The 24,896-nt window shown below is 41.3% G+C and overlaps 1 protein-coding gene across 2 annotated transcripts in view; it reads right to left on the bottom strand.

The window, feature by feature from the left end:
* mmp24 (matrix metallopeptidase 24) overlaps positions 1-24,153 on the bottom strand; it is a 93,785-nt gene extending 69,632 nt beyond the window's left edge. Inside the window, exon 1 of one of the 2 annotated variants that reach the window (XM_038697589.1) lies at positions 24,045-24,153. Coding sequence is in view for 1 of the 2 variants with exons in the window: in XM_038697588.1 (XP_038553516.1) it covers positions 16,945-17,079 (135 nt within the window). In the remaining variant the exon portion in view is untranslated. Of the gene's footprint in view, positions 1-16,944; positions 17,499-24,044 lie in introns of those variants that run through there. The other variant, XM_038697588.1, reaches the window with a different exon arrangement.
* Between the last annotated feature and the right edge of the window lie 743 nt (positions 24,154-24,896).

Here is a 24,896-nt window from a genome sequence, read left to right as displayed (position 1 = left end):
GTTTTTCTTTAAGCACGGTTTTGTTGGCAGTGTCAATTACAGAGAGAAAACCAATCAACAGCTTTCTTGATTATCGATTTAATGTTTAAGTACTAAATTGTCAAACATTCTCAAATTCAAATTTGTTGGTCTGTTGATGTTGTTGGTCTGCTATTTTCTGTCTGACACACTATGAATTTCCTGAGGGACTAATAAATATCTATCCTATCAACGTACACAGCTGATCCCGTTAACGGGGTGGGCAGCGCCACCGCCATGCAAATGTAGTTCTTAAAACGAAGCATCGATGAAATAATCTATAGAACCTTCAAATACTAAAATCATCGTCAGCTGCAGCCCTATATGAATGTGATTAAAAGTATAGCCTGATAATATATTTGGACTGTTGTTTGGAAAGGCAACATTTGAGTTTGGGTTGCGGGAAATTGATGGACCTTGTTCACCATTTTCAGCCATTTTATAGAAAGAAATGATTGCTCGATTAATCAAGCAGCAGCTACTGCTACGGTTCGGGTTGAGCAGCATCACAATGCTGGACACTGAGTTATAGTTACAGTCTTAGAAACATGAAGCTAGATATCATCAGCGTAAAGGTTGTGAGGGGGACCTTTAAAATTGCAACTGATTTGACCTAAGGAAGACAAATACTAAGGAAAGAATACAGGACCCAAGACAGAACCCTGAGGCACACCAAAGGGAAGAGCAGCAAAGCGTAACAGAAAAACTGCTATCCAAGAGATAGTCTTTTTTTAATTTTTCTTTTTAAATTTAGAGTTTGAACACCTCTGGAGCACCTACAGGTTAAGTGTCTTGCTCAGGGACACATTGGTGGATGTGTCACAGTGAAGTGTGGGGGGTCTCTCACACCAAAGGTGTGTCTTATCCACTGTTCCATCACCATCCTACAGTCTACAGTGTCTAAAGCTGCTCTAAGAGCATTCACCCATATCAGAAAACACCAATGGAGACCCTGATCCTTCATGTCAGAAGAAACCTAGGTGGTTCGAGCCTCTGATCAGGATCAGGACGCATTCCTCTGGAGGTTTTCTGGGCAAGTCCAACTGGTATGAGACTCTAGGGTAGACCTAGAACACGGTGGAGAAATTATATATCTCATCTGGCATGGGAAAACCTCGGCATCCCCCAGGAGGAGCTAGAAAACGTTGCTGAAGAGAAGATGGTCTAGTATACCTTGCATAGCCTGCTGTCACCACGATACGAAAATGGATGAATACATGAATAATCTCAAATTCAAACATCAGCGCACACACACACTTATGTAATGTGAAACCCCTTGGAAGAATGCTCTGGTGGGACCGATGGGCTCATAGCTATGACCTCATGTCTGTGGTGTCATATAACACCCCACACACATAAACACTCACCCAAAAGGTCCCTGGCCACGTGCTGGAAGACACACGGATCAATGACTGCCAGGATATAGATGATGTAAGGCCAGGAGTGATCTCTCGCCAAAGACGGTTTTATCTTTGTTTTATATAATAAAAGCTAACTGTTCCAAATGTAAAATATACAAACCCCACTGGACAAGAAGGTCAATTTTGGGTGATTTTCCAAAAAATCAGGATCAATTTCAATGACAACGTCTTTTAGTAAGGAAAAGATCCCGTTCGATAAAAAAGGCTATTATTTATTGCAGGTCTGTGATGGAAGATGAACTCAGATGTACAACAAGCCCATCCACCACACCGACCTTCACACCCTTGAGCTTGATTTATAGATGGATGTTAAGAGGTTATAGCAGGAGCCTTTGAACACAGCTGCTCTAGCTGCTCAGGGCTACAGAAATACCATGTGGGGACTTTAAGAACCGATTCTCTGGTGATGGAAGACATCGTTAAAGATCTTCTGCTTTTTCAGATACACACATCTAGCAAAGCCATGCAGCTACTGCTCACCACGATCACCGCTCTGCGTGAATGAATAAACGTAAACACTACACTATAGTCTCTTGTTCAGTAACAGATATAGTTCTACAAGTACGTTGCTCTACAGCACAAAGAAATGAAAGAATGTAAACACAGTAACTGTGGAGAGTTTGAAGTTGAAAGTATGACAGACCGATCACGGACAGTACTAATGCATCTAGTGTTGTTTTGGTGATATCAACGAAGAAAATCCAACAATTAACAATAATTCAAAACCTGTATTTACAGTGGGACTCCCATTATCCCCAAGCATCAATCTGGCTTTACTTTAGACCTCGCTACATACAGTGAGGAAAATAAGTATTTGAACACCCTGCTATTTTGCACGTTCTCCCAATTAGAAATCATGGAGGGGTCTGAAATTGTCATCGTAAGTGCATGTCCACTGTGAGAGACATAATCTAAAAAGAAAAAATCCAGAAATCACAATGTATGATTTTTTAACTATTTATTTGTATGATACAGCTGCAAATAAGTATTTGAACACCTGTCTATCAGCTAGAATTCTGACTCTCAAAGACCTGTTAGTCTGCCTTCAAAATGTCCACCTCCACTCCATTTATTATCCTAAATTAGATGCACCTGTTTGAGGTTGTTAGCTGCATAAAGACACCTGTCCACCCCATACAATCAGTAAGAATCCAACTACTAACATGGCCAAGACCAAAGAGCTGTCCAAAGACACTAGAGACAAAACTGTACACCTCCACAAGGCTGGAAAGGGCTACGGGGAAATTGCCAAGCAGCTTGGTGAAAAAAGGTCCACTATTGGAGCAATCAGTAGAAAATGGAAGAAGCTAAACATGACTGTCAATCTCCCTCGGACCGGGGCTCCATGCAAGATCTCACCTCGTGGGGTCTCAATGATCCTAAGAAAGGTGAGAAATCAGCCCAGAACTACACGGGAGGAGCTGGTCAATGACCTGAAAAGAGCTGGGACCACCGTTTCCAAGGTTACTGTTGGTAATACACTAAGACGTCATGGTTTGAAATCACGCATGGCACGGAAGGTTCCCCTGCTTAAACCAGCACATGTCAAGGCCCGTCTTCAGTTTGCCAATGACCATTTGGATGATCCAGAGGAGTCATGGGAGAAAGTCATGTGGTCAGATGAGACCAAAATAGAACTTTTTGGTCATAATTCCACTAACCGTGTTTGGAGGAAGAAGAATGATGAGTACCATCCCAAGAACACCATCCCTACTGTGAAGCATGGGGGTGGTAGCATCATGCTTTGGGGCTGTTTTTCTGCACATGGGACAGGGCGACTGCACTGTATTAAGGATGACCGGGGCCATGTATTGCGAGATTTTGGGGAACAACCTCCTTCCCTCAGTTAGAGCATTGAAGATGGGTCGAGGCCGGGTCTTCCAACATGACAATGACCCGAAGCACACAGCCAGGATAACCAAGGAGTGGCTCTGTAAGAAGCATATCAAGGTTCTGGCGTGGCCTAGCCAGTCTCCAGACCTAAACCCAATAGAGAATCTTTGGAGGGAGCTCAAACTCCGTGTTTCTCAGCGACAGCCCAGAAACCTGAGTGATCTAGAGAAGATCTGTGTGGAGGAGTGGGCCAAAATCCCTCCTGCAGTGTGTGCAAACCTGGTGAAAAACTACAGGAAACATTTGACCTCTGTAATTGCAAACAAAGGCTACTGTACCAAATATTAACATTGATTTTCTCAGGTGTTCAAATACTTATTTTCCTCACTGTATAGGGTGCACTACTTCCTGCACTGACACTGAACCTTGGCTTTGGATGTAAATTATGAGGTGCTGAATCGTCATTAGTAGGATAGGGGGCTGAATGAAGTGCATTAAAATGCATTTTTGTCACAATAACAAACTTTTAAGGGAATCTGTTTTCATGTTCTTTAAATACTGGAATCTGTGTCAAAGAGTATCAGCCAGTTTTATCGTGGCTGTAAAGCAAAGCAATGTAAACAAAGGAAGACAGTCATGACTCAACAAGAGCAAAGCTTTGCCTTCATGACATTCTCAATAATTCAGAAACCCCTTCAGGAATACATCAGAGTCTGCAGAGCTAGTAACTTCTGTCGAGCCAATTGATTGTATTCAAATAAAACCTCCTCCACACCTGCAGCCTTCTGCCACGCTGCCTTCATACTTTATGATACATGCATTCAGTATTTGTCAACTACAACACTGTGCAGCGGATGCCAGGTCTTTCACTGCGTTATTAGAGGCAGCTTGTCTCTGCACAAGTTTCAGTAAATTCATTGTTTAGAAGCATAAAAGTGACTTTTATTTAGTTTAGTGAGTTTCACAGACATTTCATCTCAGTGAAATGTTCTTCTAAAAATCTTATAAACATTTTAGTTGTCTTTTCTATTCTTTACATAATTTGTAATTTTTCTGTTCTGTTACGAACCTCAGATTGAAGCCCAGGGGGAGGAGGCTAGTACAATTAATAATTTGTTCCAGGGCAGAATAAACAGACAAGAGTAAGTTAAAGAGAAAAAGGAGATTATTTAGAATATTTAACAAAAGGAGTCTCTAAATGCACAGTAAAACAGAAAACAACTCCCAAAAGGGAAGCGAGCAACAAGGGTCCTTTTTAAAGGGAACTAAGGTATTGGCTAAACACCAAAGTAGTGATGGCAAACTGTCACACACCAGCACAAGGTGAAAACCAAAAACTGTAAATCACTACACTTAACCGCAGGGCTCCCACTGTTGTCACTACTGGTTACTGTCTCTGCCAACTGCCACACATTCGCCGCAGACTTCCAACACTCTCGGTACCCACTGTCTCTTTCGCTGTAGACCACCATACTCTCCACACAGCAGCTTCCTTCTCCAGCCCTTATACTCTCCACTGATAAGGAGAGTGGAATCAGCCTGCTGGCTGCGGCATTGGGGGCAGGGCGAGGTCCTGCTAAGGGCAGAAAGGAAAACACACAAACACAACATCCCATATATACACATAACAGGTTCATTGACTTCAACTTAAAGAAAACCACTCCAGCATGGGTTGAATTAAGACTTCTCACTAGTCATACATCGTTCAGTTCCTTGTCACTACACAAAAAGTTTTTACTCTGCTTATTTCTAAGCAACCGGCTTTTATTACTCATCCTCTTTGTCATTTATTATCAGTTTGGTTACTGAGCAGCTATAAGGTCAAATCAATCAAACTGCCAACATATAGAAAGTCTGAAGCTGCAGATTAAATATCAAATAAATATAATTACTAATACACATCACTGAAGATCTAACCACTATAAAAGCCAAGACATCACAGCACCACCGACACTGTCTGATTGACAGGTGACCTCTGTAAAAGTACACACGGAAACATCAGAACAATGATAACACAGCACCGGAGTCGTTGCCGGATCATTACAGCATCACTTCAAAGTAAAACATTTCAGGATGCAACAAAGGCTCGATGGCAGCGGCTGTTGTGAAGCACACGCTCAGTGTGGAGTGATGGACAGATGGATGAACAGATTTATCAACAGATCGATGGAGATTTGACGGATAGATGGAGCAGAAGAGAAGGAGGAGGCCTGAAAGATGGATGGAAGGACGTGGGAAGTTCTTCTATTGTGTCAGAGCAGCCCTTCAGACAGCTGTCATCTTCTAAACACTGCTCTTCAAAGTTCAGTCAGGACGCGCCGTTCATCAGTCATTTAGGGGCTTACAGATTTAGGGTTGTAGAAGATTTAAAGCTGCTATAATCAATATGTTTATATTTGAACTGCATCAAATGACAATGTGTAATGTGAAAGGTGTCGCTCACAGTGACAAACCCCCAGAGAAATAGCGTCAGAGTCTGCAGCCGCCTCAGCTATACAGAGCTTTTAACCATCTTTCAATTCAGTGCAACTTTATTGTTTTGGTTCCCTCTCACCACTCTCAGGCAGCTGTTTCCAGCTAAAAAGCTCACCATGCATGACCTGCTCAGCACCGAACAGCAGACAAGACACAGCTAGAGACTAGCTGGTGAGCACAGTGAGCAAGAAGAGAGTGAATATTGGACCAGATGGGAAGAAACACGACTCCAAATGAATGATAATGTTGCGCTGAATCTGCTGCTTGTGTAAAGAGGCAATTGTTTGCTAACAAGTTCATTAAATCAACTTTAAACGGTCATAATGTGTTGTGTTTACAGCTTCTTTCCACTACAACACACAATATTTTGTCAGGGATAAAAGAGGAGGACTTGTTCTTTATATGTAGTTGTTATTTGTGTGCATATCCGTTCATCTATTAGTTTTCTAAACGCACGTTTCCTGACCAGGGTCTCAGGGGGCCAAAGCCAGCATTCATTGGCCTAGAGGTGGGGTCAATAAGTCAAAGCCTTCAGGCATTTTTGAGCCTTGAACACTGCACTGCCTTTTTAAGGTGTTTATATACACACGTTGCTGCTGATTGGGTAACAAGTCTGACACAGCCACCAAACCGAGAAAACATATCTCAAAGCGTTGCACAACATATCAAGGAAACATGTCGTTCAACGCAGAAACCGTAGCACAAAGGTGCACATTGTTTTCAGATACTCCCTAACCTGCATGTCTTTCTCCTGGAGGAAACAAACTCCAAACAGAAAGGCAGCAGCTGGACATTCTTTAAGTTTGTGAACCCAGGAGGCGACATGCTAACCACTTAGCTACCATGCTGCCCTTTTTGCACTTTTTAATTAGTGACTTTTATTTTTATTTAAGCGTCATGTAGAAAAACCAGATAATTCAATGAGTGTGTGATCAGTGATGAACATTAGGGTGCTACACTGGCATGATTTGTTCTTGCTGCAGGCAAATAGTGTAATTAAATTTACATCTCAGTGTGAAAATTGTTTCCTCCTCCTGTGCTACCGCAGTGATCAAACGTAAAACACTCTCTATGTCCTTCTGCGCTGCACCCAGAGAGCTTATAGAGAAGCAAGATGCTTTTCTCATAACAGACAGAGCCCTGCCTGATGTTTATTTTTAATTAGAACTGCACTTGCATTTGCGTCCTGCTCAGTATCTCATGTGATGAGGCTCCATTGCGCTGCTGGACTCTCATCTCGAGCTGCAACACACTGCCAGACGGGCTGAATGCACTATGCAGTGTATTAGTTCCTGGCACATGTTAAAAGTGATCTGCAGGGTGCATTAACTGTCATCTGTCCTGCACAACGGCTTTCCCTTAAGGTCTTCCTGTTTTTGTGCTGTTGTGACAACATGGGCTTTTAACACTGTATCCTCATGTTTGCCCCCCCCCCCCAAAAAAAAATCACAGCTTGTTTATTGTTTATGACTCTGCCTCCTTTAGCTTTATGTCAAAGAAATAAAACAACAGCGAGAGGTAACGGAATAATTTGTGAAAAGCTGTGACCATGTTGACAGACTCACCCAGCATTTCAGTTTTGGTAAAACTCTGCTCTACCAACTGAGCTAAATTCAAAGTAATGCCATTTAAAAAAAACAAAACAACAGAGTTTTGCCGCTGTGTCCCATATAGCTTTTTCTTTAAACATGCTTTGGGACCAACTGGCAAAATGACTTCAACCAGCTGTGAGTTAAGCTAAAAATATACAACAACTATGCATTGTGCGGCGTGTGGTCTGAGCACTGACAGGCTGACCCCCCCACCCCTTCAACCTCGGCAGCAATGTTGGCAGCACTCTATATTTCCCAAAGACAACCTCTGGATGTGAAACTGAGCAAGTGCACTCAACTTCTTTGATTGACCATGGCGAGGCCTGTTCTGAGTAGAACCACGAGGTGCCATGTTGAACTTCCAGTGACCAGTATGAGGGAGTGTGAGAGCGATAACACCAAATTTAACACACCTGCTCCCCGTTCACACCTGAGACCTTGTAACACTAACGAGTCACAAGACACCCAGGACGGAAAATGGTTAATTGGGCCCAATTTGGACATTTTCACTTAGGGGTGTACTCACTTTTGTTTCCAGCGGTTTAGACATTAATGGCTGTGTGACGTGTTATTTTGAGGGGACAGCAAATTTACACTGTTGTACAAGCTGCACACTCACTACTTTACATTGTAGCAAAGTGTCATTTCATCAGTGTTGTCACATGAAAATATATAATCAAATATTTACAAAAATGTGAGGGGTGTACTCACTTTTGAGAGATACTATATACACACACACAAATTTAAGTTGTTACATCCACCCCTATATAAATACTGACTCCCACTCTGGCTCCTGTGTTAAAGCCTCACAATAGATAGCTGCACTTTTCATGTTAAAATCCTGCCAGGTGCAGATTCAGATGGACAAACAGCCCCTTGGAAATAAATGGATAAAATACATTTCTGCATTATTTATTTTTATATATATAAAAAAAATGTGAAAGAAACAAAACAGAACATGTATACATAAAAATAATTGCATGTAATTTGGTTTAATCCTGTTAGTTTAGGTTTGCAGAAGGTATGACTCACATCACAGAGACACGAGCACATAAACATCAGAGGGAGGGAGTTCAGCATTATATCAACACCGCCTGTCATTCCGTCTCTTTCCATGTTGGAAACCTCTCGTGTTCTCCTCGCTGCTGTCCACTCGTTTCTTCTTTTTCAAATTTTTCAGTCAAAGTTCATTTCTCACTTTGCCTGTCTATAGTCTGGTCTGCTGTACTGCTAAATCAGTCTTGCAGCATTTAATTTTTCTTTTTGTCTTTGTTTTTTTCCCTGTTCTTCTCTTCTCCTCTCCTCTCTCCCCATCTTTAGCCAGATCAGTATCTCAAGTCTCTACCTTCGCTGCCTGACGTCCTGTCTCCTGCTGCAGTATTATACAACTCGTCCTCTTTCTCTTCTTACCCTTTTCACTCCTTTCGCAGAGCTTTATGCAGATAAGGCAGATTTGAAAACCGGTGACATTATGGTAAAAAGAGGCTGTAAGTGACTCAGCACCATAAAGCAAAAGTCCACCACCAAGTGACAAAACACACACCTATTTATGCACCGTTCTCATATGAAAACCCTTGGATTCCAGTCTCAGTTTAGACCGACTGTATATGACCCTACTATAGACTGAATCAGTCACTGACGAAATCTGTTTCATTACTCGTTTCACTGCACAAGTTCTGGTTTCTTTCTCTACTGCGTCAAGTAACAAATAGACAAGCAGCCAACTGCAGCGTTTCAAAGCTTCCTAATTAATTTCAACTCCATTGTTTAACTATTTAAATGTACAAATCCAGGAAGGGAGGAGGGATGCACTTAGTGGCCCTTCATTAAATGGTTTACATAATAATAATAATAATAATAATAATAATCATCATCATTGGATAGGATTCAGGACTTTTCTGAACCCACGTTACAAGGTGCTTCACTCGACGCAACAACAAGCAGATTATATTTCCAATGTATTAATCAGCAAACAAAACCAATGACGGTGTCGCCAGCAAAAGGGAAGTCAATTAAAATCAAGTCAAATCTTGAAAAACTCTCCCATAAAAGTCTGTTTTACGAAGAGATTTAAAAGAGGTCAGTGATTCTGCCGACCTGATTTCCTCAGGCAGCTCGTTAGACTCGGGGCTCTGACTGTGAACGCTCTGTCACCTCTAGTTTTCAGCTGCGCCTCAGGCTATGTACTCGCTCGCATGTGACTAAGAAGTCAGATATATAGCGAGGAGAGAGGCCATGAAGAGTCTTAAAAGTCAACAGCGAGGTCTATTCTAAAACATACAGGGAGCCGGTGCAAGGAGGCTGAAACAGGCGTGCTGGGTCACTTCTCCTGGATCTTTTTAAAAGCCTGGCAGCTGAGTTCTGTACAGCCTGGTGCCGATTAATAGATTTGAGGCTCAGGCAGGTGAAGAGGCTGCTGCAGTAGTCGAGGCGCGAGGCGATACGGTAATACGGCTTTATAAAGAGTCAGCATTTGGATCATTGACCAGAACAACAAGACTGAAGTTCCTCCTCTGCTAGCAGGACACTGTTTTTTCATTCTTGGGCCCTTTTAACCTCCGAACTTATAAAGTAAAACATTATAACAGATATATGGTTATATAGTTGTCAGCACATTTGCGTTTATTAATGTATTTGTTACAATGACTGCTTCTGTGAAACCTCCATAACTGGTACGTTTCTTATTCTTATGTTTATTACCCTTTATTAATGACATATTAATATTTACTTCTTTGACTTAAGACATGATGACTTTTTTAGAAAGTGAGTCACTCATGATCATTTATTAATGAGATATTTTCCCAACCTGGTAACCCAAAGTGTTATAATTTATCTACAAAATTATCATCAACTATTGATAAAGTCATTAGTTACAACTTACTAAACCCTTATAAATAGCCTTACGAGTAAGTTGTACCAAACTCATGCTCAGCTTTGAATTCATTTTTTCCAGTTTTTTGTTTCTGTTCATTTTTACAGGATTGTTCACTAGATTCATTTTAATGAAAGACATAAATAAAACTCTAACTACTTCAGACTTCTACGGTGCTTAGATTCGGAAGCCAGAACAGACATAACAACCACATAACAGGCAGTGATGCACATCGTCATTTATATCATAGTAGTTTGTGTCAATTATTTAAAAAGGTAGGTTGATGGAGTTCAGCTGAGCTAACCATCCACCACATAACCTCCTTCTCAGTACTTCTTCTGTTTGTTCCTGGCTCGCTGACTACAAACAGTACTATATCCTCATCAAATGCACAATGACAACTCCTCTTATTTACAGCTGCAGCTTGCACTGAGTGCACGGTAAAGTGTGTGTGGGAGGGCGAGAAAGACAATGGAGCCGAGGGAAGTGGAAAAAAAACTTGAGACAGATGAATAAAGAGGGAGAGAGGGGAAGGACTGTAAAACAATGAGGCTGTCCGTCAAAAAGCCTAAATGCTCTGAAGCGCAGCGGGTGATGCTTGCAGAAAAATAGACATTAATATGAAGAACAGGCTCCATATGTGTGCGCTTCACTCCAAGGACAGCGAATCACGACAAAGCTTAAACTACGAGTAAGAGCCGTGAATTCACACCCGCCTACACAGTGTGCATAAACACACACGGCTCTGAGAAGTGCAGCATTGCAGGCTAATTTAGCCCATTTCTTGGGTGTAATGTGGTGTTTACAACACCCCAGGGACCAGCCTTCCTCCCCGAGCTCCTCTCCTCTTGGGGGAGAGGAGAAAAACAGACAGAAAAAAAGCACACAGAGAGGTTTGGAAACACACTTCCCTCAAATAAAACCATCAACAATCGCTGCCTTAGTCATCATTATTTATATTCATCATCATCATCATGCTGGTAGGTACATGCAGCCATTTTGAGAAGGGCTCCAGTCTCTAGAAAAGTGTAAAACTCACCACTCAGAGAAAGACTTCAAAAACGCAATCGATAAAACTGGCCGAGTATCAAATCCCACCAAATCCAGCCTTCTCTCATCAATCTCAGTTTTCTACTACATCAAACTCAGTCTGCCTTCGATTTCACTCTGAGTCTCCTTTAGAGCCACACTGACTTTAAAAATAAAAAATGACTTTCTGCAGAGAAAAATGTTTTGTTTTGTTTATTTTGCATGTCTTTAAAGCTGCATTAAAGTGAGGCTATGTAACTTGGCCACTGCAGACACAATTGACAGTTATGGGAAAATGCTAAAATAAAATTGCTAATACTACAGTAACAGCAGTGCAAATGGAGAGTCTTGCACAAATAACACATAAAGACAGCGTGTAATTCTCAAAAGGACCCGCAAAAGGCTGAAATGCACCCCTAAATGCGCTGTCAAGCAAATTGCGTTTCGGTAATCCTGTGCCATTTGCACATATTTAAATTTGGTAATATGCATTGGCTCCTTTCTGTGCAAATGAACCTCACTGCAAAAAAAAAAGATCAATTCACAAACACCAGCATTACAGACATATGCAGTGAAATTATTTAGTTCTCCGTTTCTCTTGTGTTTCTCCCTCATGTGCCGCGCATATCTTTGTATGTGGGCATGATCTTGTTTTGGGCACCTGACAGCCAATCAACCCATCGTTTTATATAATCCCCGGCTGCCTGAAGTTCACCGCCAGATTATTCCTATCTACAAGTGGTAGAATACATTCGCTAACCTTGTATTTCAAGTTAACCTAAGGGTGTTTCATGTTTGCCTTTGTTTTGAGCAGTTTCTTTGTCTTCCTCTTGTGCCTCAGCATTTCTGCCTTGACATCTGCAACCAGACACCGGCTTCCACGTTTCTACGGATTCAAGACTCCGCCATTGTTCACCTGCCTGCCGCTCGCGCCAACCTCAGCAGCCTTAGATTCACCTTCACCGTTTTGTGAATTAAGACTTCCAGCTTTTCCCTCATGGTGTACTGTGTTCTGTGTTCGCTTTTGGGTACGACCAGTACAAAACGTAACATCATCATCATCATCTACAGAGTTGGTGGTGATGTTTAACTATTTATAAAGAGGTGTCCCATCCATACTTTCCGGTGATCATGGCAGCAGTCAAATCAAACATTTTAAGAGTGCAAAGTTTTGTTCTTTCAGCTGCTTTTATACTATATTTTTTTTGACTGAAATGTTGCTTAACCATGTCATGTGAGCTGGGACTGTTCTCTCTTTTATTTAATTGTTTTCAGTTTAATCAGCCCACAACTTTAGGGTTCACTCTCAGAAACTATTAACACCTTGAATCGTCCCAAGCTTGAAATAAAAATCACAATTAAATGTTTTGGCCATACCACTGAGCATCAGAACATTCGTAAATCCGACCTTGTTAATCCGGTTGAACCGAATCCTGGAACATTTACCCTCTCAGTGCGACTGAGCTTTTGCCTTTGTGAACGCAAACCGGAGCAGCTGGAAAATGTATCGTCCTCAAAGAAATGCTTTCATGCCACTGTAATCTATAAACATACTTTGCTTGTCAACCAATCAATTAATAAATTGATCACTTAACAGCATTAAGACAATCACTAACATTGGGTTAATCTACCATTTAGCGAGCTACACAAAAGGCTTCTCAACAACAACAAGCTCTAAAGCCCACACAACAGTTGTCTATACCTGCTAGCCAAAAATATTCTTTCCAAACATTAGCAGGTTTTGACCACAGATTTCTGACCTATTGTGTAAACAGACAAAGGAGCATAAACCAGTGAGTCAGACAAAGAACTGAACGCCTCCTTCTCCCTTCGCTCTCTCTCTCTCCCCCCCAGTCTCTGCTCGTCTGCTAACCAACCATCTGTGTTTTCGCTGCACCAGCCTCACTCACGAGCTGTATCTTCCCTCTGTGATGATAGGCTGAGCAAGCGAAACCCATGTGTTTCTGTGTCAGTGCAACAACCTGAAGCTGAGGTGGGCGGCAGACGGTGTTTCATGGTTGAGTGTGGTGCTGATGGACGACTTGACATAACTCTCGCCTTGGGCAGAACAAAAGAAACAAAATACTGAGCTGATGTAAATCCATGTCAACAAGAAAACAGGCAAAATGATTCAGTAAAAATAAATGTCAACTTCAAATTGTGTTTTAAGTAAACAAAAAAAATTAAAATTGGACCACCAACCGAACTGATGGTGCGTTTATATGCACGATGATATTCTCTTTTTAAGGCAGTAGTCTGATGCTTAAAAAAACACTACATATTTTTAAAGGAGGTTACACAAATATTTTAAAGTACATTTCAGGTTATTTTTGTAATATTTGATATATGATCCAGTGTTTTAGCCACCCTAGCAGGGTGTCTTTGGTCCAGACCAAAATATCTCAATATTCACAAGAGGAATTCGCACAAATTCCGTATAAATCCTCATGACTTTGGTGATCCATGACTTCCTCTAGTATCACCATGAGGTTGACATTTTTGTGAGATTGTCTGACATAAAATGTCTCAACAACTACTGGATGAACTGCCAATAAATTTGGTTCAGATGTTCATGTTCCCCCTCAGTATGATTTGTGTTAACGTTGGCGATCCTCTCACGCACAGTCCTACACACAACTGCTGGTGCTACAGACAGTCCAATCACTGCTGTGTTTTAAAGTAGTTGTTAGCTAAAGTAGTTAATTTCCTCAATATTTGACCCACTAGGCTATAAAACAGCTTGTAACACATGTGACATTGAAATGGTCATCACAGTGTGGCTCTGCACATGGACCTCAGACAGCAGTTTACTCCCGGAAACCATGGAAAAATACTTCCAGCACCACAAAGTGAAGCAAATAAATACATGACAGTTGAGACATGATCAAAACATGTTTTCATGCAGCTTCACGTAAAACACCAAGGTCTGCACAGATGTGACCTCTGCGACTACAGTCAAATGTTTGCTGCAGAGCTGTCATGAAAAGATCTCAGCATGTGTGCACGTAATCATCGTTTCAGCAAAGACACATAGTATGTCAACAATCAAATACAAGTAGGAGAGAAAACTCAGAACACAAACACATCTTCACAGTCATGTTTACAACATCCCGGATCTGTAAAAATCACTGTGTCCCTGTGGTACATACAGTGTGAGCTTTTTACAAACACAGCACGGCAGGCAGCTGGCAGGCGACCTGTATACCAATTAAATTATTATTTATTGCAATTAAAACCTGTGATTAACAAGGAGGATGCATTTAATAATTAGTGTCAATTAATATGTACAGCAGGAGCCCCCGTCCTTGCGTAAATTACCATTTGATGTATGTTTTTAACACCAGTGGGACTTTGTTGTTGCACCGAACCTTTGATTCAGGAAAAACAGGACGCCAATTAGGAGATGAAAAGTATACATCATCTTCTAAACGCCGTCATGTGGCCACGCCGTGCACACAAAGGAACCTTGATGCTGTGAAAATCTGAAGCGGAGAGGATTTTGATTGGTTGGTTGAGACCTCACTGGAGAAGCTTTGTTAAAATCATCGAATGACATCATTTGCTTGGAAGAGAAATATTTGAGTGATGAGTTACGAAGAAACACTTATGCTGTTTTAACAATAAAACATTGAGTTATTATTCCACTTTGCAAGAATTAGATTACATAAAAACAAGATCATAACTTGCAAATAAATGCTCACTGAAAACATGTTTACTATATTTTTGTTGTTGTACATGAGGAGATTCATCTTTTTTTAAATAGCTGGCTCTTATATAATTATCACTGGCATGCAAGCAAAGTATGTTGTGTGTATAAAGCTCAAATTAATTTTCAATTAGTCAAAACATTAATCTGAAACTATTCTGATAATCGATAAAAGTAATTTTTCAAGCAAAAACACCAAACATTCTCTCGTTTCAGCTTCTCAACTGTGAGGGTGTGCTGATTTTCTTTGTCTCATGTTACAGCAAGCTGGATGTCTTTGGGTTCATGGACTGTTTCTAACAGAACAATTAACCAAGATGATAATCAGCAGATGAAAATAATGATTAGAAGTACACTTGTACGCTCTCCTCAGACCTTTTCACACAAAAGGTTTTATGTTTTCGGTACCAATAGAACGATCTGGCAGCTGAAATATTGACTGAGGAATTTCAGGCAGCACATCACCGTAGATCTGCTGGAATATTTTGTACTAAAACCTTGGACTTGTACAGTACATCTGTGTGAGTCCACATTAGCATGACGTGTACCAACAATAGCTTTGAGAGGATTATGATTTCTCAGGGAAAAAGGCTCAGTGAAAACATCTCATCCTTTGTACGGCACCGTGACATATCCCGGCTGTTATAGCAGCCACGCTCGGCACAGCCACAGGCGCTTCCTTTGTCTCAATGAAAGTGTCACTAGAAACACAAACACCGCTGAGCACGTCTTCCGGAGCTGAAACGTTACTGCAAGCATTCAATTTCATAGCACATGACCCAGATATCCAAACAAGGTGCATATTCAGCAAACAATGCATCACAGGTCTGCTTGAACATCTTATTGGGAGCATCTTTTCATCATCAGTCACAGTTTCATTTGTGCTTACATCAACACAGAACTTTCTCTCAACATCTGCCTTCGTGTGACTGCAGTCCTGTTTAACATCATCTGTCTGCATCTCTTCCCATCTCTTCTCTTCTCTCTTCCAACTTGCTGCCATTTCCATAAATTATGGAGGCAGGCTATATTTGGACTCAGTGAAGGGAGAGAAAGAGGGTGGTGGTGGTGGGGGGGGGGATGCTTTGTTCAGCACACATGAAAGCAGCACACTCATTGGAGGTCCACTTAATGCTCTCTGCATGCTGATTGCTATCTCTTAACAACACGGGTTGAGAGCTCGTTACAGAGACTCCTCCAAAGATATCACAATGCATTTGACCTCTCCCTGTTCCAATTGCGCACAAGAGAGGTGAAATGAAAAACCAGGGTCACCCATTAACAAGTATAATAATCCGCCTGGAAATCAGCCAAACGACGTGTGTTAAACCCGCTTCTAAGGAGGATGTTCAGTCTCCTGCACCTCACCATCTTGGACTGACTCCTACGCCAAAAGCCCAACCAGCGGATGAGCACATTATTTTTGCCCTCACAGTGGAGCTCTGCGGCCGGAGAGAAGCCTACAAAGCAACGGAAACAACCAAACCTGAGGAGCAATTTAACCACCTTGTTTGTAATTAGTAAATTCACTGGACAGCAGTTGGAGCCGCTCAGTGCGCGCGCAGTCTGAAAACAAAAGACCTCAACCAGGCAGATACTCCGCTGCTCTCTCGGTGTTCTGCCTCAGTTAATTCAGTCCACCAACTCCTGAATTTTTCATTTCCCGGTCCCTACTTACGGGGATGGTAGGTGTCATTTTCGTGGGAAAGGGGGGGAAGGCAGGGTGAGAGAGAAAGAGCGAGGTACGGCTGGGGGAAGCGTGCATAAAACACATCCCGCGGAGCGCACCACTCCGCTCCAACCCGCGTGCGTTAAGACAGAACGGAATTGAAGTGATGGCATGGAGTAATGAGGGAGGGGATCGATGTTCATTCCTGCACATCCAGTGAAGGCTGGAGAGGAAACACACAAACAGCCCCGACACATCTCTAAATATCTGTGTTTTGGATGCTGGGGTGCGCCTGATGTTTTGTGCCCGCTCTGCACGGGACCGCCTACCTCTACAATCAGCGTGTTCTCCTCTCCGCAGACGGAAACGACCCAGAACAAAATGGGAAAGTAGCAGGTTTTCCAGCAGAATCCCGGGAGCCCAGCTTTCCTCCGCCGCCTCACTCCTCCTCCTCCCGTCGCCATGGCTGTGTCCCCGAAATCCCCCCCTCCGCTTTCCGCCGGTGATGTCCAGGCTCCTGCTCCGCTTGTTTACCGGAGGAAACAGTCCGTGTGCTCCTGCTCCATCCCGTCTGCTCTGACTGCCTCTGTGTGTGTTGTCTCTCACTCTCTCCCGGTTCGCAAGTGCAGACGCGCTATTGGTTTACTAGCCGAGTGCCCATTGCGCAGGCTCATTTGGGTACAGAGGAACAGCTGGGGAAGCCTGGCTACAAGACAGCGCGGATGCAGGTTGGTCGATCTGCTCCGGTATCATTGAGGAGGCGACGGGGGAGGGACGGAGAGAGGTAGAGATGGAGAGGGAGGGAGGTGATGGATGTTGTTGCAGTAGCTCTTTGCAAACACCAAGAGCGCTACAGATGCAGGGAGACTCATCATCTCCCCTAAAGCAAATATATGGCAAGAAAAAAAAAAACTGGCTATGAATGAAACAAGTATATGAATAACACCATTTCATCAATGACAGATATGAATTACTATACAGCCAAAGCCTGTGCACGCTTTGTGGTTTTCCTTGTATGAGGTAGGACCTCAGCACTCCTTTAGTTAAACACTTGTTTGCAGCCACAGAATGATAAATCTGAAAGTAATCTCCTTCACTAGCTGTGTTGTGCGTCACTTAACTTCACTCAGATGTCAGCAAATTTGTAACTCACCCCATTTACATCGTTAGGCTTTTTATGCAAACCATGCACAGAGATGGACAAACAAAGCAAAATGTATCTTGTTACAAAATACAAAAAAGCCTACCCCTCAAATTCATGTTACTGGTGCTAGAAAATATATCAAGGTAAAATACATAGGGCTATATTTTGTATTTTCAAAATGCAGCATTACATTGGACTTTCTGAATTTGTACAAAACAGCAAACCATTCAGATTTTTATAATGTAGACTATGAAGCTGTTGAGAGTTTGAAACCTACCTGAAAGAAGAACATGAAGTTGAATGCTGTAACTTAGGGCTGCAACTAACCATTATCGAAAAATCTGTCCATGATTTTCTTGATTAGCCTAATTCTTGGGCCCAGGAAATTGTCGATCAGTGTTTCCCACACCCCAAAGTGACAGCCACAAATGTCTTCATTTGTCCACAGCCTAAATATATTCAGTTTACTGTCATAGAGGAGCAAAGAAACAATTCACATTTGAGAAGTTGAAATCAGAGAATTTGATCATTTCTTCTTTTAAAAAAAAAAAAAAAAAAAAAACTCAAAGAAATGAAACGATCAAAATTGTTACCGATTAATTTAATAGTTGACAACGACATCGTTGCAGCTCTAAAACTGTGAAAACAACAATACTGAAAATAGTCATGGACAGTATGTGAAAACTTCCTCTCTGTACAATTCAAACACATGCTGTTGAGAACCAACCACTACAGTTAGTAGCTTTTTAGCCTCTTCAAACATTATGGAATATTATTCCTGTAGATGAGAACAGTCTGGCAAACTGAGCTGAAGAGGCAGCCTGTTCTCATGCTCAGGTGTCACATATACATGCTTTGCAAGAAACATGGCAATTGTATGCAAAACAGCGATTTTGTGTGTGTAGGATACGCCCCCAGGTTGGTGTATGAGACGCATCCAGGCCGCGTGTGTATAACCGTCACAGAAGTTAGTGCCTAAACCTAAGTCAGAAAATATATGCATGTCGACTGGCTAACCCTAACTGCTAGCACATTAGCCGTGACGCCTTTGTGTTGCAATGCCATTGCAAACTGCAGCATATCATACATACGCAAAATCTGAGATGAGATCACGTTGGAAGAGAAGTTTGTCTTAAATTGAGCAAAAAGGCTTGATCAGATCGTTTTGACCTGGTCTTGTTTTTTAGGTTTTATTAATCATGGAGAAAATAGCTATTTTGAAAATCCAAAATGACACCATACTAAAGTATCAACAAAATATACAAATAAAAATTGTACTTTTTCTGCCCTGTCAAATACAAATTATAAAATACTTAGTAATGTAGTTCAAATACAAGTAACAGAAATGCTTTCCATCTCCTACGACATGCATGTGTTGCTGCATGTGACAGTATGTGCATGTGAAACAGAGGCGGAAGATATCATTCAGAGGAATTCACAGTACGGCTTATAACTTAAATTGCCCTGAAATTAACATAATGACAGCCTTGTTGACCTGCACGCTGGCAGCCAAAACCATATAATCAAGTCTGCAGAGTTTCAGAAATGTAGAATCAGAAATGTCTCAGAGGAGTTAGAAGTCGCTGTTCACGTCATTCCACCGCCTTTCTTTCACCTGGGTCCACAGGTTATAAATTATGAATGAGCGAGTATTGATTCATAATGTGGCCTATTATGTGTGAATAAAAATATACATGTGCTGCGCTGTAGGGGAAGAGATGCCTCATTGTTTTTTACCTTCTAAATGAAGTACTTCATGTCTGTATGATACAGTGAAAAATGCAAAAAGGTAGCAAGCATATAAAAGGAGGAAAGGAACATTAACACAGCATGGAGGATGAGTAAGAGGGGAGGTGAAGATGGAACAAAGGAATCAAATCAAGGTAGAGTTGAAAACAATACAAAGGCTGCATTAAGACTGAGTGGCCAGGCTGAGCCAGAGGAGTAAAGAGGGATGTGAAAGGAGATGTCACACATTTTCCAATATTTCTGAATGCCAGTAGTTTAGTATTACATTTACAAAGCTACTATCAGTAACATTTATTAACCCTGAAGATAAATTCAGACAATGAGCGGAGGAGGCGCAGACTGAGAGATGCTTTGGTCTTCAACACCTCCTCCGCTCTCATTCCCCCTCCTACTCATCTCCCCCTTTACTTTCACACTGTAGTAGCTCATTCGCCTGTTTGTGCATCTACACCTCTTTCTCTCTTCTCCTCTGGAAAACTCCCTCAGCTGCCTTCACTTCAGCTTCAGTTTTGACTTGTGGCTGGGAAGTCACGTGACCTGGACTCAGACACAAGCTGCAGATTTAATGGCTTCAGACTTGATTTGACAGAATCAAAAATTATGAATTGAAAGTACGAAAGACAAAGAAGAGACTGACCTCCAAAGCAAAACAACAGAATCAGTCCTTTCAACAAATTCCCCAAAACATTTGATTACATTCAAATATCAGCGCCTTTTGTAGCAGCCGAAAATGATGACTCATCAGTCGGGGAGCAAGGGAGGAAGTTAGATGACGTTATTATAGAGACCAAGTCCACAGAGGGAGGAGGTCAGGTTGAACAGGTGGGTCAACTAAATATGTCCTTAACATGAGAGGCTGCTGCTTGTTCTATGTTGCCTAACAGACGGTCAACATTTATTGTTATTTTTATGCTGACGGTTATAAATCTGATTTTCTTGAGATAACCAAAGGTGTCCCTCAAGGATCAATCTTAGGACCCATTCTGTTTTCAATTTTTATAAATGATTTGGATAGAGATGTTCAAGCCAAATTACATTTATATGCTGATGATACAGTGGTTTACACCCAGGCTTCCACCATTTCAGCAGCATTGCAGGAACTTCAGATTGCATTTCAGGCATTGCAAAATACATTAGAGTCTAAAACTGGTTTTAGATACACAGAAAAAGTTTATGGTCTTCTCAAAAGCTCGAGCACAGCTACTTGACAACTGTGGCCTCTTGTCCTTAGATGGGAAATAAATTTGAGAGTGTCTTCATACAAGTACTTGGGGATATGGATAGATGATAAGCTCTCCTTCAATGAACATATTACTGCTTTAGTCAAGAAACTTAAAGTCAAGCTTGGCTTTTATTTCAGAAACAAATCGTGTTTTACTTTTAGTGCAAAGAAGAAACTTGTGGAAGCTACTTTTGTCTGTAATTGATTATGGAGATATATTGTACATGCATGCTGCATCTTCCATCTTGCGTCATGTTGATTCAGTTTACCATGCATCACTACGATTCATAACAAATACTAAGTCCCTCACCCATCACTGCATTCTTTATGATTTAGTTGGTTGGACATCACTTAAAATTCATAGACAACAGCACTAGTATCTCTTTATTTATAAAGCTATACTTGGCAAACTTCCACTGTACCTCTGTAACCTCACTCTCTGTCTGCTCTGGTACCTATCAGCTACGCTCCTCAAAGTGGTTGCTTTTTAAACGTGCCACGAGTTGCAACCGAATTGGGAAGAACAGCTTTCTCTTATTCAGCACCTTGGGGGTGGAATAATCTACAGAAAGAGCTAAAGTTAGAAACCCTAATGTCCATTAATGAATTTAAAACTACTGTAAAGAATGTTGTGATGGAGACATGTTCTTGTTTTTCTTGAGTCTCATTGTGTTTTAACATTTTGTACTTCTTTTATCATGAAAATGTAACTTGGTATTTATTATGTATGCATTTGTTGTGATTTGGCTGCTACCTTGGCCACGTCTCTCTTGTAAAAGAGATTCTGAATCTCAGTGGGACTTCCTGGTTAAATAAAATACAGTTTTGGATGGACTTGTTGGTTTTTGGACACAGTGAAAAGGGGAGTGGTTATTCAAAATGCAGAAAAAGAAGAATCACAAGAGGGTAAGGCAGAGTACTGCAGCCCAACCCGTTCTCATTCCCAGGTTGTCATATACTTACACTTTGTCACAGCCATCGGCGTCATTTACCAACACATGGCACCCTTTAGCATCAGTGTGAGATGCACAGGGCTAACTACCTCCAATGTAAACCCATTCGCGGTAGTATTTGACGCTCAGGGCAGGGCGAACTGAGTAACCCCCTGGGAACGGGTTGTGCAGCCAGCATGATGGGGAAAAATAAAAAAAAAGGTGCTAATGTTCTCTTAAAAATTAGAAACTTCTCATTTTTACAAGATGTTTTTCAGATAATGATTTTCTTGTCATTACTGGATGCAAATAATCTTACATACAGTATGTCATCCATTACAAGAATATCTTGTTTCTTGTTTTGAAGACAAAATAAGACAAACAAATTTGTGTCATGGTAGCAGCAATACGCTGAAGGGTTTTGAGTATGTGTTAGTAGTAGTTTGCAGATGCAATGATACAGTTCATGAAAATGTAATGTTTAAAAATAAGTAGTTTCTTTCACAAGATTAATAAGGAAAAAAGATTATTGTAATCTATTAATATCATTCTAATTTTCCATATTGTAAATTATTTATTTTTATATTGGTCTTGTCTGCACATACGACATATTGCATTTCTGTTTTTATATGTATCCTGTACAGATTGTAAAACCCTTTGAGGCAACGTAATTTTGGGCTGTAGAAATGAATCTTACAAATGGAACAATAGATAAACAGAAAAACAATGTAATTTTTTATCTTTGTGGCAGAAGTCAAGCCTGTACATACACTAAAATATGCTTTGACCAGCCATCGACTCAGTCCTTACCCACAATCCTCTCTGCTCAACAGCCCGTCTTACACGTCTCTTTTCTTACTAACAGCTATCATGAATCTTCTCTCTGAACTGCTCTCCTTCTCTGGCCTCTCCACCCCCCTCCTCGTATCTTCCTCACCTCGGCTAGTCAGCTGTTCACCTTCCCACCCACTCTGCATCTGTCAGCTCAGTAAACCAGTCTGTCTATCAGCCAGAAGGTTTCTCACACTTTCTTCATGTCTTTGTCTCTCCTCTGTTTCCGCTCACCTTCTTGTTTTACAGCTTATTTTATCTCCCCTAAACCTCCTCTCCTCACACTTCTTTCCTTAAGCACTCCATCCTTTTTCTGTTCTCCCTCTCTTACTCCTCCTCACTCTTTCCTGATTTCTCTTCTCTCATCTCTTGTTTTTTCCAGCCAGTCAGATTCACTTTCACACCTCCCTCTCCCTCCTGTTCAGTTATAACAGCTTCTAATTTCTGGGTCATGACCAACTTTTCAGCAGCTGACATGTTCTGTTCTGGTCCAGTACCGAGACTCCTTCTGTTCTGTAGCCGCTAGTGTCACTTGGGATGTGATGTAACCATCAAATAAGCGTATGCATATATCCAATAAATGTACATAAAACTGCATTGGGCAACACACATTTAAGGGCTATAATCATTTCAGGCTATAATCGATTTTTTATAACAATAATTGAAATGACATTGTAAAAACAGTGTGACAATGTGTGGGTGTCTCTGGTAGTGATGGACCTGCAGAGAATCTGCAGCTTCAGTGGACTTTAATGTTTTAACTAAACATTTTTCTGTACGGCTGGAACTTTACTTTTGCGGCCATTCTCACAGAGAAAAGGCTGTTGCAGCAGACAGCAGACAGAGTCAGTTAGAGGCCAGCTAGTGAACATAGTGGTTCATTTAGCAGCTAAAGAGCCCTCAGGAGCTGGTGGAGACCAAACACAGAGCTAAAAGAGATAATGTAAATGACCTTTATTACTGCCTGGCATATTTCAAGAACTATTGTTTTATATGCTTATTCATATTATGCGTTTTCTTCTAAAGTTAGGCAAGGTGTCTTGAAAAAACAAAACAAAACAAAAAAACGGTATGGTAGATTGTAAAGTGTGCCTGCAGGTACAAGTTTGTCTGCTTAATGAGAAGCACCCAGCTGATATTTGCCCAAGGTTTGTTATAATTTTGTTTTATGTGGTGTTTAATGTTAAGTCACATGGTGGTGCCTTTTCATCATTTTATAGAGTTTTATGCTAGTGTGTTTAAGCTAGCCAGAATGCTATTTTAACTCAATGAAAGCAATTCTATCAGTCTTAAAGGGCAATTATCCCAGTGAGGTTTTCTTGGTAGTACAGTGTAAAGAAATGCAGCATGTGTGTTTTCAGTAACTGCAACATAAGGTTAAAGCTGCATATTGTTAATTATTTCATTGTTAAGTCATTATGCTTAAAGCACTCTTATCAGAAGTTCTCACTAAGCCAACAGGTTAAAAAAGGGGGATTTAGGCCCAAATGCAGACACTAAGAAGGGGAAAGTATAGTCAGTGGAATGTATTAAACCAATAGTAACACTTACAGAGGAAGCTGGCAGTCTGAGATGCAGAAACAGTAGTCCTGGGAAAAAAATGAGGCAAGGCAGTTGAAAACCAGGCAATGTAAATCCAAAGACAAACAGCCGATAGTCCACAAGTCTACATGAAAGAATAAAAAGATAAGCACTTATATACACAGGAGGGCTGAGGATAACAAGGCACAGGTGATACACGTCAGACAATCAGTGAACACAGAGACAGGAAGTAAGAACAAGACGACACTAAAGACAGAACAACTTCAAGGTAAAACAGGAAACCGACCAAATGAACGTAACAAACACACCGAGACACAAGAGGAAAGGCTAATCAAAAACAGCAGCAAAATCCAAAAACACCAAGAACCCACATTCATCCGCCGACACAAACACGACTCCACATCTTGTTGCTCTCTAGCTGCTGGAGGTGGAAATTAGAAACAGTTTGCGAACAAGTTCAACATATAATCTTAAAAGGTGATGATATATTAATGTTGTGCTCACAACTCGTTTCTGCTGCCCCCAAGTGGCCAGACAATCAGATGTTGCAGGTTTAACCATTACAATTAAATGCATGACACCAACCCACTCCATAAACTGAACTTTAAACCAAGTCTTAACCCTCATGCAGCATTTTGAAGGTCTGTCCCCAAGTGTGGACCGGCCAAAATGTCCTCACTCCCCAGGTCTAAAACTTAAAAATCGGTCCTCACAAAGACAAACGTACAAGAGCAAATACACTCATGCCCACAAACACACACTCACTAATGGTGTGTTTTTGAAATGGTCTTGTGTTGGAGAGAGAGGATGCTCAGATCTGTGAATGTGTGTATCTGCCTCTGTGTGTGTGTGAACCCTTGG

This window comes from Micropterus salmoides, unplaced genomic scaffold (genome assembly GCF_014851395.1).
Source record: "Micropterus salmoides isolate LMB-PRFRI ecotype aquatic unplaced genomic scaffold, ASM1485139v1 Ms_hic_scaffold_4, whole genome shotgun sequence".
NCBI classification, from domain to species: Eukaryota; Metazoa; Chordata; class Actinopteri; order Centrarchiformes; family Centrarchidae; genus Micropterus; species Micropterus salmoides.
The sequence above is the reverse complement of the archived record's forward strand: the minus strand, read 5'-3'. Positions and strand labels throughout refer to the sequence as shown.